The sequence below is a fragment of the Harpia harpyja genome, chromosome 9 (assembly GCF_026419915.1).
Source record: "Harpia harpyja isolate bHarHar1 chromosome 9, bHarHar1 primary haplotype, whole genome shotgun sequence".
In the NCBI taxonomy this organism is placed as follows: Eukaryota; Metazoa; Chordata; class Aves; order Accipitriformes; family Accipitridae; genus Harpia; species Harpia harpyja.
This window is the reverse complement of record NC_068948.1, coordinates 12,606,619-12,622,091: the sequence shown is the minus strand read 5'-3', so window position 1 is coordinate 12,622,091 and position 15,473 is coordinate 12,606,619. Positions and strand designations below refer to the sequence as shown.

Below are 15,473 nucleotides of genomic sequence, written 5' to 3'. Positions count from 1 at the left end.
GAAAACCCAAAGCACACCAGACATTCAATAAGAAACTTAAGCGTTGTTATACTCGATGAAATCCATGATCATGAGCCAGAGGGATAACCAATGTGAAGGAGAAAGCTGAAATCTTTCTCTTACAATACGGAGTGTTGGGGTAATGTTTTCACTCACAAAAGATTTAATTTTACTCCTGAAAGTTAAAAATTGTCTTACATACACCAAGGAGCTACGGTGAGGAAACAAACAACTTTAGTACCTATATTTCCTAATAATTCAATTTCTTTCTATGGCCATGTCATCAAGTTCAGAGTTTATTATTTCATTTATTTTTGTAGATTCTAGGTCTTAGTGATATTTTTCAATGAGTAATTACATACCTTAGGAAAAATAGTCCCTGTTATCAGTTTAGAGTATGCCACCTTTCTATTTTCTTGGCTTGCTTTTTGGTTTTGATGCGAGTCAGCAATAACATGTTATATTACTTTTTCCTATGCAAGTGTTTTTTAAGCCTTTTGCAAATTAAAAGTCCTTGAGATTTTTCAAGTCAAGAACGAAATCCCTGTGTTGCTAATTTAAGCCACTTGACAACAGGCTGCTTTTCCCGAAGACTTTGACCCCACAGACGAGCATGTTACAAGTTGGAAACCTCTTCTACATACAACTCATTATTCTGAGCAGTTTGTTACATCCCTGATTTACTCCATCTATTCTTTTTATCCATTCCTTGTGTCACAGTACACTTCTCAATCTGACTAATACTTGATTTACAAGACTAAGTTGTTACAGCAGTGTTATTGGTCCATATTTTTGTACGCTTTACTTTTTGTTTACTTTGTCGTTGCTATTCTATTATATTTGGAACTCCTGAAGTTCCGCAGTTTTCTCTTGGCTTGACTAATTAAATGTAGTGTTACCTGAAAATTTTGCTCAGAATTCTCTTTTTAAATTCAGTAATAGCAAGCCCCACTACCAAAATTTTCCTCCAGTGAAAACTGCTTGTACTCACTCAAAAGTTGCAGTAGCATGACATTGTGACTTGAAAAACCTATGTAGATCAGGTAATGCTATATAATAGTCCCAGCATTCAGTAGATGGCACAGTGTCATTAGATTCTCAGTCGGTTGCAGGGCAGGTTTGCAGCATGACCTAGAAGAGAAGCAGAGCCCATTTCTTTCTGTCTCTACCCTGAAGGACTCCAAGCTCTCAAAATGTTTAGCTATCCAGGGTAGTTTAGTAATGAAGAGAGGCAATTTTGAGTCATTATGAGACTCTACAGTCTCATTTCACAACTGCTTAATTTATTTACTAATCTCTCAAGAGGTCTTCTGAAGAGCAGAAATATGTCTATTATAATACTACTGTACTTCCCAAAACTGTAATGCTGTGATACTGCCATAACTCTCTTTTAGATGTTTCTCAATCTACCAGCCAGTATTACTTTAACAAATGTATCAAGTAAACAGTTAAACTAGTAAGTGTCTTAATTGGCCCAATTATACCTCCTGCTCCCCAGTCCTCCTACATAATTACAGTTTTAGTGAAAGAATGCGTATTTTTTGCAAAGTAGCAAAACAGCATCTCATTCAAATTCCTTCTGAACTCTTGGATGAGTATTATATAAATTGGATGATTTGTGGCTTTTTAGATTATCGGGTGGGTCGTCTTAGTCTTCTTCCTGTGACATTTCACTTTGCAAGCCAGCAATCCTTATTATCTAAAGAAAGCAAGTTTGGAATAGGTTTCACCATAACATCCTCCATAGTAAATATTGATGAAAAGTAATCAGTTAGTCATTAGCATTGTCATTATCTCTCTTAACTGCTCCCTTTTGCCCTTGAATATTCACTGACTTAAACAAGAAACCCTTATATAAATCTTTGTTCTGTTAGCTTTTTTGGGGGACTGTTAAGCTTTTCAGAATCAATTTCAATCCTTATTTCTCTCATCCAGATTTGATTTATGTATTCTTTGTCTTCAGTAAAGTTTGAAATGTTTTCCCCCCATAGTCTGTTGGATGTTGACATTCACTTTTCCTTTTTCCTTCAGTGGTTCTCTTTTAATTCAAACTTCTGAAATGCCATTAGTGGCATCCACAGCACATCTAATGATTTTAATTTCTGATACAGATTTCCTACCCTTTTTTTTATTTAGTTGTAAGTTGCCTTTCCAAACTTAATTTAAATTCCCAGGGCCTTTCCTTCTCCTGTAGTCATAGGCGTTATTTAATGGCTTGGCTGTTACGTATTGAACTGTTACACGATGCTTCTTTATCTTGTTCCTTTTCTTAAGCTTGGTTTCTCAAGAAATAATTTAAAACATTAACATTCATCCTATAGTTCAGGGAACTGAAATGGTTCACTTGTAAGGTAGATACAATGCACAACAGTCATATTTGGTGGCAACTTTTAGTTTCCCATTGATCTTAAGATACAAACTGATCTTAGTTAATAAAGTTCTGTAAACCTCCAGTGAGATGTGCATCTGAGAAAAGCTGTTCTTCTCAGGCTCACCACAACAGGTAATTCTGTTCCTTCTGGTCATCTGGCAGGAGCTGCAAATCTTGAACTCTGAAACTGTGTATTCATACTGCAATGACAGCCACCTATCCCTCGTAAGAAGGGTAGATATGCTTATGTCTTGCAACTTATCCATGAGCTGGACAAGATCAGTTGCCAGCTAAGAGGAAATAATATGTTTCAACATCCAGGACTTCTTTTGTTCATTCTATCTTCAGTTTGTTTTATTTTGTTTTCATTATAGTTCTGGCCAGGAATAATGGATGAACTGTCAGAGCTGAGAGAATTCTATGACCCAGACACTGTGGAGCTGATGAACTGGATTAAGTAAGAGGATTTTTTCTCTATTTAAGTTAAATGCTATTTGCGTAGATCTAATGTTCCTAGTTATAGTGTTCTCCTTATTTGTCACAGCTCATCAGTGAACTCTGGTGACCCATGGAGATAGTTAAGGATGAATGGGCTATCAAGAGGTTAGCATATTAACAGCTGTGGAGAACAGCTATATGCAGAGTCTCCCAGACTGCTCTGCTCTGGTTCAGTATCATGCTGCTGTACTGCCTGTGCATCGGGGAACCAGTTGACTCCATTTGCTCTCATAAGTATACATAGTTTTTCCAGCCAAAAGAGGTAAACTTGGAGGTGCCAAGCTTCTTCCATCATATTATAGCTACTTCTTTACATTAATAGACCTCTGCAGTGAAATAATTTTATTCTTATTTCCGCCCCCGCCCCCAACCTGGTGTCCTTCTTTTTTCAACTTTATAACTTTAAAAAGCTTGGATGTACAGTTGTAGGGCTGGAAAATCTGTACTCCACAGTCTGTTTCTTGAACTTTAAAATAATCTCAACTGTTTATACTTATTAGAATTAATCCCAACATGTGTTCTAAACTGTAAACAAAATATTTGTAATTGAACTTGAACTTGCCACGGCTAAGCATAGGTGCAAAGTCTCTTTCAGGAGTATGAGTTAATCATTTGAACCCCCCACCTCATCACGTCTGCTTTCTCACAGAGCATAGGAAGGTATTTTTTAGGTGGAAACAGTTTGGAATACTGCATGTAGAAGATCCTGAGAGAAAGGGCCAGGTAGGATGTTCTCTGGAAGACTGTAAATTTAAGGGATATGTTCTCTATTAACATACAGTAACCACTAAAAAGTTTCAGCTAAGTTCTGAACAGAGATATTCCTGGGACTTGTATTTATTTGGAACTCTGACAAAGTGGGTTTTTTGTTTTTTGGTTTTTTTTAAATCAGTTTCATGTTCTGGAGGAAAACATTCTGAAAGTAAATCTGAATTTACTACATTTAACATTGAACTATTTGAAGTATTTCCTTGGAGCCCTGTATTGTTTTTTCATGTGCAATGAACTTCAGTGAAACCAGTCACCCAGCCTATTCTACCCATAGCAACATATTTACACTCCATAATGTTGTATTTCTTTAATCCATAAACTAGAAGGAGTAATTTATAAGTAAGATACATTACAAGCCTTCAATGACTTATTTTGAAAGCAGGCCATGTTTTTTTCCATCATTTAGAATCTTTGCAGCCATATTGACATGTTTTTGTGACTAATGTTCACCAGCTAGTTCCATTTAGCACTACTGTTTTATTAAAAGATGGTAAATGTCTGATAGTTCACGTTTCCTGTGTACAATATATGGAGTTATATATAGATTTATACATAAAATATGCATGTGGAGTTACTCCCAACCATGAACTGGATTTGACTGGATCCGATGAGAATAATTTTTCATATGTTCTTAGTGCTGAGAACGCTAAACTGGTGCTTGTCCTCTTTGCATTTTAAGTCATGACAGACAATTACAGAGGGAGATTTTCTACTTAAAATTTATTGTGTTTAGAAATATTATTCCTGTAAAGAAGAGTTAATTATCTATGCTTTAAATACAAGTCAACAAAATTTATGGTAAGTTTCTTAAAGTGGGACAGATTTTGTTAAGTTTTGATGTGTAAGAAAAACATTTTACTATACTAACACTTGATAGTTCTGCTGTAGTTAATGATCTGTCAAGGCTGGTGTCAGGAACTAATCATTCATTATTAAAACTCAGTATGAGAAGCTCTAATTTGTCATGTATAGCAGTGAATTAGGAATAACTCATCTGTCTTGCAGTCTCTCCACAACAAGAAAACCCTTCAATCTGCTTAGATCTAAATGCATATTAACTTGTCCAAATATGCAATCTGAATAATAGCCAACTATTAGTCTGTCCACTGTGAAGTGTCTGCAGATGTATTTTTTACTCTTCCCCTTACTAAAATTACCATAGCGTTTTCAGGAGGATATACTGGTTTATATCTTTACAATAAAGTTACTGCATAGTATTGGACTGCATCTATTGCAGAGCGCAATTTTTTATGTAATGGTCTTGCATATCCCAGTCTCTTGCTTTTTCCTACCCACCACCTCATTTTCTTAGCTTCTTTTTCAAAAAAAAAAAAAAGTCAAGAAGGTCCTGCCAGTGACCCAGGGATAGTTCACAGCTGTGTTCCCAGATGGGAGGTATGTTAAAATTCTTAGTTTTGGTCTTTCTCCCTAAGACAACAGGAACAACATGCTCATTTGTGAGATGGGGAAGAATATCAGTAGAATGAGCAAATCAATAGCGTGAACTTCCCTACTCTGTTTACTTCTGGTAAGTGTTTAAGAAGCAGTGTCTTCTGCCTTTAAAGGGGAAACCTGTCTAGAATTGTGGCATATTTCATAAGCAGTTACCAAAAATCATTAAAAAACTTCTTAGCAATCTCGGACAACAGCCAAAACAGTGGAAAAGTTAATTGAGACTGAGATTTGGCAGAGCATAGTTGTATGTCAACTGTATTTGAATCAGGTGTGGGGGACAAGCAGGCAAATTTTTATGTTAGTGGAAACCTCACAAATTTCCAAAAAGCTCCTAAGGTTACAAAAATGGAATACCCATGTTTCAATGGTGGTTCTTTCACTTAGTAATATATATTAATGGCTATATTTTAATTTCAAGCCAGCTATAAATTTTAACTCTTCACTCTTACTTACATGCCTGATTTTCAAGGGTGATCGCACTGAAATCAACACATCTTCCAGACTTTAAAGGCACTATTACACTTTTTTTTTTTTTTTGTTCTTAAATTCTTGGGCTTATCCTTTGTCATTGACTGATTTGTCAGTAAAATTCAGGCATGAACTCGATAGTGCCTGAGAACTAGGTTTATACCAACTGTGTAGGTGCGCTCCTTTATGTGAACAAAATATGCATGCATAAAATTGAGGCTGGGACTAACAAAAACGCATCTTGTTGCTCTTTCTTTGTGGCTGTCGTTTTCTATTTTTGCAATTTTCAGTCTTTCCAAACCAGAGGGAAAAAAAAGAACCATGACAGTTTGTCTGAATCTACTTTACTGCCTGTCATTTGCAGCTAAACCTGTAATATTTTCATATAGCATTCTGCAAATAAAAAGACCTTCTTTTAAAGAAAAAATAAATTAACATGGCATATTTGAAAACCCCTTTTCAGAATCTCCTTTTCTCAAACCCCTTTGCTTTGAAGATTCATATCACACCCAGGCACTAGTAGAGGAACAATCTGAGATTTTTCAGATTTTATGGCTTTGAAAGCCAACTACAGAGTTCAGCTCTGGAGGACTTTTAATAGAAATAGCCATTTTATTTCTAATGGTGTAAGCTATAATGGCAACATTAGCCATTTCTGTAGGGCTTCCTTAAAACCAACTCACAGTAATTCTTTAGCAGCTTAAGAGAAAGAATTACTACCACTTTTAGAGTCTGTGCAAGTAGTTCCTGTAAAACCCTTTTATTTTTAATGAGTTATTCTTTAGTATTTATATAATTCTCTAAATTCTTAAGTGTAGGTAAAGAAAAGCTTCGTACAATGTATTATAATGCTTAGTTTATCCATTAGTTCAGCTGTAATTAACTTGTTGAAAGCTTAGAGCTTCAAAAATAAATGAGATTATTTGTTCAAAATGCCATCAGGTCTGCTTGGAATGACATTTAAATTATATAATGTAAATCAGTTTGACCTGTAAGTCCTTGTCATTATTTAGTGACATTTTGTACAGAATAAATTGTTTGCAGGTTGGGCAGTGTGGTATGGAGCTTGGCAGAAAGCTATAAAAACAAATTATCCTTTCATTTTATACATCATTTGTTCAGACATTTGTAAAAATTGCTCCGTTTTTCTATAATAGAGAAGTGTCATTCAGTGGTTGGAAGCACATTAGCTGCCTTGGATACAGACCACAGCAGCTAGTGTCTGACTCAGGTAGGAGTATTAGAGAAAGACACTTGCATGAAATGTAGAAATCAGCCTGTACCTGAAAAATATTAGTGAATTGTCCTATCTCCCTCTAGTGGCTGTTTCAGAAGATAAACGCTCAGTAGCGGCCACCACCTGAAGTTCTTTAAGATGTAATTGAGGAGGGCAGACATTGCATGAAGCTCAGTGTCACCTCCCGCCTTCCAAGTGTCTGTCCACCACAGTGGACCAGTGCCAGGTTTGTGTTCTTGACATGGCCGGTAAAGCATGGGAAGAGAGTGCCTCCCGTAGCGCTGGTAGTGGCACGTGTTGGGAACCGTCTGAGCTGGCCCCAGTAAAATACGGACAGTGATGTCTCTTAAGGCGTATAATTTTCTAGGACTTCAAACATGTAATCTGAGTCTCAGGGACACATCGACCTTCACCTGGAATACCGGATTTTGAACTCCGTCCGGGACCAAGGCACATAAGCCAGTTTTTTCAAAAGCAAGGGAGAGTCACTAGATTGCTTTTAAGGTATAGGAAGAGGAGGAAGTGCTGGCAAAACTCCCAATACCTGCTAAATAAAGAATGCACTCAGCTATATTTTGCCCCTTCTGGGCAAGAGTGAATGCTTTTAGAAAGGGGAGGAATCGAACCCTTCATCTTCTACATTTTTGACAAGCATTTTTGCCAGTAAGTTGTGGGGAAAGGACACTATCACCATTTCCTCTGGCTTTCTTTTTTTTTAAGAGAAGAGGCTGCAGGCTGTTTCTTGGGCATGGTTTCTTTTGTTGTTGTTCTCTTGTGGTTTTGCCTTTGGTACTTGTTGTGGGGTTTTTTTTAAGAAAGCTTGATTCTGCAAGTTTGCATTATATTGGGCTGTTTAGGAATTGGAGGTGCAGGATGGCCTTGATAAGGCCAAGTCAGGAGATAAGTACTGCAGAGCGTTACAAAATTTGAACTAATCTTGAACAAACACGGAAACAGACTTCTCACACTAGAAGTTTCCCATCCCAGGCATTAACACAGAAACACGTTGAAGGTGCTTTGAGAATCATCATTTTCATTTAGGTGTCTTAAGTTCTACCAAGTCCCTCTGTGAATCTAGTCCACGTTCTTTTCAGCTTAGTCTAAAGAATTGTACTTCCTTGCAGATTCAGGGATGAGTCCTAGCTGACAGCCTGTCAGGGCCATTACATTTGCATTAATACTAAGATTAAAATTAAATACTAAGAAGAATTCATTTCTTTTAATGAAACATTTACTTCATGACACTTGTGGCTTTGAATATTTTAAGTAAAAAGAGGAATTTTTAAAGGAGATTAAATATTTTCAGACTTTAAAATGAAACTGGTATTACAAACTGCTGAAAAACTAGTCTATCAGTAAAGTTAAACTGGCCTATTAAAAATACTATCTCTGTCCTTCCTAGATGAGATTAATGTACTCATGCAAGAATTTTTAGGAAGGGTTTGTAATTATTAATTCATTTGCTAAGCATAATCTCTTGAAAGGCGATACTAAAATTTAATCCTTGTCTCTTAACATTTTCAAGCCAATCACAGAGCTTAGAGAAGACTGAATATGTAGCTGCAGTTTCAAAAGGCTCCCTAAAGTGCACCCCAAAGTGTCACAGTTACGTGACTACTATAGGTGCCATACATGCATGTATGTGGATGTTAGGCAACTTTTCATATTCCTTTCTAATTTCATTTTACTTGATTTAATGTATGCTTCTTTCTGTTGTTTTAGTCTTCATAGAACTTTTCGTGGTTATATGCCTACTAAGCACTAGAAAACACTTAATCATACTGTGACCATTTTTAATTAGCCTAATTATAGTAGTCTCTGTTGCCTGGCATTTTTACTTTATCTTTTTTCTATGCCCTTCTGTTGTCTTTACATATATTTTAGATTGTAAACTTGTTGGGGGGAAGGAGACCAGAAAGGATTTTTTTATTATGGGCATTTAAACAGTCCTGAGAAACCAAGACTGTTATTTAGATAACAATTCTAGATATTGGCTTTGAATTTCAGATGAGATCACAGTACCAATTATTGACAGCATTTCTATCTGGCATCTTCTGCATCCAACCCACCCTCTCCCTTGCAACTGGGGTGACTTTTTTTGTAATTTCTTTCCCACGGTTGTCATAATGGGAGGGTTAATGTCTCACATAACAAAGTTTTCATTCCAAGTGAATGGTGAATGCCAGGACAGTAGAAGTTTTAGCATTCAGATTACATAATCCGTTTTATGTGGAATACCTTATATATCAGACACAAATCTAAGTCACAATAAGTTTCTTGAGATGTTAAAAGAATTAGGATATAGAAATTTACAAATATTCAGAGGCTATATGAACCCAAGAAATATATGAAATATGGAAGTAGTTTGAAATTTTCAGGATCATGTTTTCCCTAGATTTCCTCATAGTGCATAGTAAATTTTTTATTTGCAGTTAGAGAGTATTATCGTGATTTATCCGCTTCATATTTGAAGAAAACACAGTTGCTTGAACAGTTTGCTCCCTGAATAGAGGAGAGGCAGAAAAATATTTTTTCAGTCTTTTTTTTCCTTCTGATCTGTAAACAAGCAATGCAAAAATGCCCCTACAAGACTTCCTCAGACTTATCAACATTTGTTTAGGTCAAACACTCCAAACACAGCAGTGTTTGCTGGGAGCATGCAGCTGTTAGCAGGAGTCAAACTGTGCACTGGACGGACCTTAACTAATCATCCCCATTATGAGGATAAGAACCTGAGAGAGAGAACAAAACAGGTAAGAGTATTCTGATTGTTCAAGCTAATTCTTATCCATATCAGTGGCTCCAGTCCAGAAAACACATGCCGTCTCTAATGGCATATTGCAAATGACATCATGTGCTTTACTCATTGAACTAATTTATTTTCAGATACAGTTCCAGAATGTAACTTCTGTGAAACTCATAATACTTTGGGCATCTGCTAACTCGATTGTGGCAGCTGGTGCATGTCTGAATAACTGTACCTAGCTACTCAAGCTAGTTCTGAGTGAACTGGTTTGGGTACTGTTGGCATTAACAAATCCTGCTGCCCAGTGGGGCTGTTAAACCCGCATGGAGCATTTCCTGATTTGCCTGATACTCCCTTCAGTTCCCAGACTAGCACATAACATTTTATATAGAAACCACCTTACGAAACTCCACACAAAGCTGGGGAGATTGTCTTAAACTATCCTTTCCTATAATTCAGACATTCTGAAAGTCTTACAGGCATCTACCAAGGCCTTTCCACAGACAGCAGCACCATCATCCAGTGTTTTTGTGGTCAGCAGCAGTACTATTGTGTATCGTAGTAGCTGTAACATAGAAAGTCTAAGTGGCTACTGAATAAAACTTTTTTTTTTCCTTTTTAATATTTAATTCAAGTCACATGGATTATCAATGTCAATTCTTTCTCTGGTTCAAGATAAAGGAATCATGAAAGAGCGAACAAAGAAATAATGGTAATGTTATATGTCTTACAGCTTAGTTTCCTTCTTCTATAGATTTATCAGATCTATGCCAAGAGATCTCCTGAAGATGTTTACAGAATACTGCGATCCTTTGGCACAGACTATGTGATCCTAGAAGACAGTATTTGTTACGAAAGAAGACACAGTAGAGGCTGTCGGTTACGTGACTTACTTGATATAGCTAATGGCCATGTAAGTATTATATACAAGATTTATAAAGAAAATACATTTTGCTTCACTTCTTTTTGAAATACAATTACGATTTGAAGTAGCTTGGGTTATTTCTGCTTCATCATGAGTGTGGAAAGTAAAATCTAATGGAGCCTTTAGACATTCTCAAAATCGCCAAATTGAACACTGCTTGCTTTTAACGGTATTTGATAATTAAAAAAGGAGGAATTCAGCCCGGGCAAAATAAGTAATCACTTTCTGATGAGCTTCAGGTTAGCAGTACACAAATAGCGTTTCCTTTCAGAGTGCAAATCACTTCATAGCTTCAATTCCCTCAGGACCGGTGTATTACTCCATTGTGTCAGGGGAGTTTTCAAGCATTTCTGGGGCTAACATGGAACCACAGCAGACCACGTAACGCAAAGCAGATTATGTACCTCTGACAAATCAGCTTTATCCATAATAGAGACGATACTATAAATCTTACTGTTTTATTTTCTTCCTCCCACTTGTTTCATACAGTCACTGTTAACAAATCTGGCCAGGCTGACCCTCTGAATGTATTGTCAAGGTTGTTTTTAGCTTCTGTTATTGCCTGTAACTGTGAACTGGCTAAAGATATTTCACAAATCTGTTCAATTTCATTACAGATCATGGATGGTTTGGGAGAGAATGAACCTGATTTGAAACCTTCGTTATATCCTCGCTTCTGTGAGGAAATTAAAAAAAACCTGCCGCCTTATACTATACACTTCACTAGAGTGTTTCAGAACAAAACATTCCATGTTTACAAACTTGCTAAGCATAAATAGCATTTCCAACCATGGCTTCAAGTTCAGTATTTCAATGCTAGGACCCACATTAGAAAATGCAGAAGAAGTTTACAAACATTACATTTATAAGACATTTTACATTGATGTTTTCTTGTTTAATTACTGTGATTCTTATTTTTTTAGACAGTTTACTTTTGATAACATTCTTGATGTTGCCAAAATTTTCATAGATTCATAAATAAATGCTAGCAGGGACCATTTTGATTATAAAGTCTGACATTCTGAATACCTAGGATATAGCTGTTTTCCAGTTTTAACTGATTGGAAGACAGACAAAATGAGCCGCCTGCATGACCACTGCAGAATAGCTAGCCTATGAAGTTCTGCTCAGCAGTTTGGATTTTTACTATAAAATGATAGAAATTCAGTGAAAGCGGGCCACACTACTCCTATACTGAGTATGCATTATCTTTGTGAATCCTGAAAATAGTCACAAAAAATTAAGTTTTGTCTTACAGTCTGATCCTCTTTGACAGATCCTTGTGCTCTTCCAGTGCCTCTTTTTTCAGTTCTTTGGGAATGTAGGCAGATATGAGTTTCCAAGCTTGTGAGTGTGGTTGCAGAATCAGTGAGCGCAGAATCAGCAAACAAACAAAATTTGAAGACTAAAACTTCAATCATTGTCCAGCATTTTTAGTGAAACAGAAGCATACTGTTTTATAACGCTAAGCATTTAATGATGGAGTGTTATGTATTTCTAATCAGAATAGAAGTTGTAGCATGCTTTGATACATGTTGCATGTTTGTATCCTCATAAAACGCTCAGAACAAACAAAAAACTAAATTTCTCAGCTTGGATTCTCACAACACTATTTTCTGTATTTGCTTTCTGAACTACAGGGGATCCTTTTTCTCCCCATGTGAATTCCAGTAGGATACCAAAATTGAACACCGCCAACTTTACAAAAAAAAGAATTCATCTCTAAAATCAGCAGGGAACTTAGGTATTTAAAATACGTTCAGGTATTAGAGCTTTGTTTTACGTTATTTCAGACACTGAGCTATATATTTTAGCACAAAATCATTGTGTCCTTGCTCTTTATCCTAAAAAATAGACTACAGTTATTTTAAATTGACTTGGAAGATTAGGTGAAGACAGGCCTCAATCCTGAGAATTTTGTGATTTGTTTGTACCCTTTGTCTTTTTACCGGCTAGAACTTTGTGAATTGTACTGACTTTCTAAATGCTATGTAGATAACACATGACCTTTGCTGTGTTTTAGTGCTGCTTTGGTTTTATATTGAAATTAGAGATTAAATCTGATTGAAAGTCTAACAGTACTCTCCAACTTTAATTAGACATCCACTAGGATCATTTGTTTCTTATGAAAAACAGAATTGTAATAATCAAGTGCCTCTAGGCCAATGTTGAATTAACATTTGAACACCTATAAGAGTGTTTGTGGCCTGTGCAAATAACTCAGTTGTTATAATAATTACCACTGCAATTAATTTCTAATGATGGGAAACTTAAAGTGCTACTGATAGCAAACTCCACATTTAATTTAATCAAGATGTGTAATGAGATTAGCTTTCACAACTGAGCTGTGTTCCAATTCCAAACGATTTAAATGTTTTCCCTTTTCAGTTGTACTAAGGTAAATTACTGAAGAGATGGAGATGGTTATGTCACATGCTCAAACAATTTTATGTTCAGTAAATACTCATTAAACAATGTTCAACATCTTTATGCACTTTCACACTAACACAAAAGGAAAGTGTGCTTTAATCAGACTGTATTTAAATCAAACATTGACAGTAGCTGGGTTGTTAAACTGAGCAACTGAAACTCCTGAGTAATTTCTAGCCTGTATCCCTTAATGAGGTTGGAGACCACTGCAGTTTAACATAATACAATAATAAAACATTTTAATCAGTATTAAAACTTTAATTAGGCCCGTAATGATGCACGCCTGTTCTTGCTGAAAGCATGGGTCAGTGAATTCCTCAATGAGTGCCTTACAGTAGTTGAAAACAAGCACACGTAAGGTAAAGGATGTCTAGGCTGTATTGTCTTATTTTAAAATGTGGTTGTATCTTTCTTTAAAGGTGGAGTAACTTTCCTCTGATTCAAATGAGAGATTCCAAAATCCAGTGGTACCCTATGATTTTCAGGATTTACTTGTAGCTAACAGCTGAAACTAAAAAGTCCTGACTGTAACAGTAATTATTTTTAAATAGCCTTTCTTCAAAAATACAGTCTCTAATGTTGCCAAAGGAGAAATTTAACCTTTTCATAGAAACTACCAAGTGCAAATTTTTTTGTTTTGTTTGGGGTTTTTTTAGAACAGACTAGACCCCCAAGCTACCGTTGGTCTTGGGAAGCATAAAAACCAATGGCTGTTACAATCCAGAACTACCACAGTAACATAGTTTCTTCTTGCAACACAAACCTCCCCCAAAGCAGCACACCAGAAAGTTGAAGTATTAGATAAAAAGTATTTTGGAGATTGCTTAACTCTTGCAGTTCACAGTCTTTAAAGCCTAGGTAGCTTGTGACACTTTCAAACCATTCCAGCAGTTCCTGTATCAGAAGGATTTAATACTTGAGGGAAGGGCGTATTTCAGTGACTATGTAGTACAGCGTTCAGAAGACCCATCTCCTTAAAATAGAAAATGCCAAGGAACAAAACCACTTACCAGCTCAGAGGAAAGCAACACACACGTCAAGACAGCACTTGAAGAGAGCGAGCAGCTGCTTCGCTGTCCCTCATTTAAAGGCTTGCCTGCCAGAGCAAAGCATGCTGGGGAAGGCTGGAGCAGCGGTGAGTAGTCAGTGCTGGCGGAGGTATGGGGCTGTGGTGAAAAGGGCGACGTTTCCTCTTCCTGGAGGTGGCGTGTAAGAGTCTGAGACTTCTAGGAGGTAGGTGGTGGTTTAGTTGTCTGATTGATAGTTATTTTCTCTACTTCCCGTGTCTTGCTGTGATCTGTATTCACTGCATTTAAAATGTGCAATTCTTTTGAAAATAACTTTACCTGTTCCTAAACTACATCATCCTGATGCACCTTATTTCCAAATGGTTGCTGTGGCATCACTGTTTCATTGTATGAAGTACAATCCACGCCCCAGAAAACCCTCGTGGCAATGCATTTACCGAAGTCTTATAAATAACTAGCAATGGGAATAGCACCAGACTAGCAATGGGAATGGCACCATCATGACTTCTTGTGTATGTTACCTGTTGCCCACAAGGACTTTTAAGCGGCGCGTTATCAGTGGAATTGTGGTGTGAATTACTTTTTTTAGATCGCAGAGACAAAATGTTATCAAGTAGCCAGAATGTTTTTAGGGGAGAAAAGCCTTTGAGATCCATAAGTGTATTTTCACTTCTTGTTTCAATGTTCTGCCCGTGAGATCTAACATAGTTATTTTATAATATGTTGTTGTAAAGAGATGTAATGACTATTGTATACTAAATAAATTGTGTAATTTGAAAATCAGTCTTTTGGCTGGTTTTACTTCGGGATGGATTGAGAAAGGTGCAGTTAGGGAATCAGCTTTGTTTCAGTCCCTATGGAGGAAAGCAAAGTATTTTTCAGCAGAAAGTTTTGACTTTTCTCAAGCTTGTCACATTGCATGTATCACTGACTTCTTGAATCATGTTTGTGTTTTAACACCTTGCTGACTTCTTTTCTTTGTTACAAGTTAAAGGTGTATGAGCCGTGATTTTTACCAGTCATCACCCAATACATTTCAACTTTAGCAAAGTCAGTAGGCTGAGGCAGTTACTCCATTTAAGTAAATATAATTTACTTTGACCAATAGGGATCTGCTTGTTTCCACACTGTAGCTCAAGTTTTAGTATTCTTTCTTACCCGATGAAAAGAAGTGTGCATTCTTTGGGAGAGAAAAATTACATGTATCAAGTGCTTTATTTGAATTAGGATGTCGTGATATAGGTAAGCTTTTAAAAGTCTAGGCATTCTTGCGGCAGGGAGAAGGAGGATGTGCAGAGCTATACATACAACTGTCCAGCATGTCTTTTTCTCATTTGTGGTGCCTGAGTGCAGTCACATCTTTGCATGTGTAGTAATACTCTTAAAAAGTGAGGTTTGGGGGAGTTATGTCACCATGTTAATTAGGTATGGACAGGACTTCTGTAAGATTAATTTAATTAATGGAATGTGATCATAACGTGGTATGCTCGCATAGAGGGGATTCTGGGTTCCAGAGAACCAGGTTTCTCAAAACCTCCTCATTC

General features: G+C 36.6%; 1 protein-coding gene across 10 annotated transcripts in view; it reads left to right on the top strand.

Moving 5' to 3' along the window:
• DPY19L3 (dpy-19 like C-mannosyltransferase 3) overlaps positions 1–14,712 on the top strand; it is a 39,520-nt gene extending 24,808 nt beyond the window's left edge. For 7 of the 10 annotated variants that reach the window (XM_052795739.1, XM_052795740.1, XM_052795742.1 and 4 more), the window contains 4 exons: positions 2,746–2,828; positions 9,421–9,553; positions 10,301–10,459; positions 11,089–14,712. In XM_052795739.1, the coding sequence (XP_052651699.1) occupies positions 2,746–2,828; positions 9,421–9,553; positions 10,301–10,459; positions 11,089–11,250 (537 nt within the window). In that variant the 3' untranslated portion in view covers positions 11,251–14,712. Of the gene's footprint in view, positions 1–2,745; positions 2,829–2,915; positions 5,033–5,073; positions 5,169–6,883; positions 7,027–9,420; positions 9,554–10,300; positions 10,460–11,088 lie in introns of those variants that run through there. The other 3 variants (XR_008236502.1, XR_008236501.1, XM_052795747.1) reach the window with 3 other exon arrangements.
• Positions 14,713–15,473: the final 761 nt, after the last annotated feature.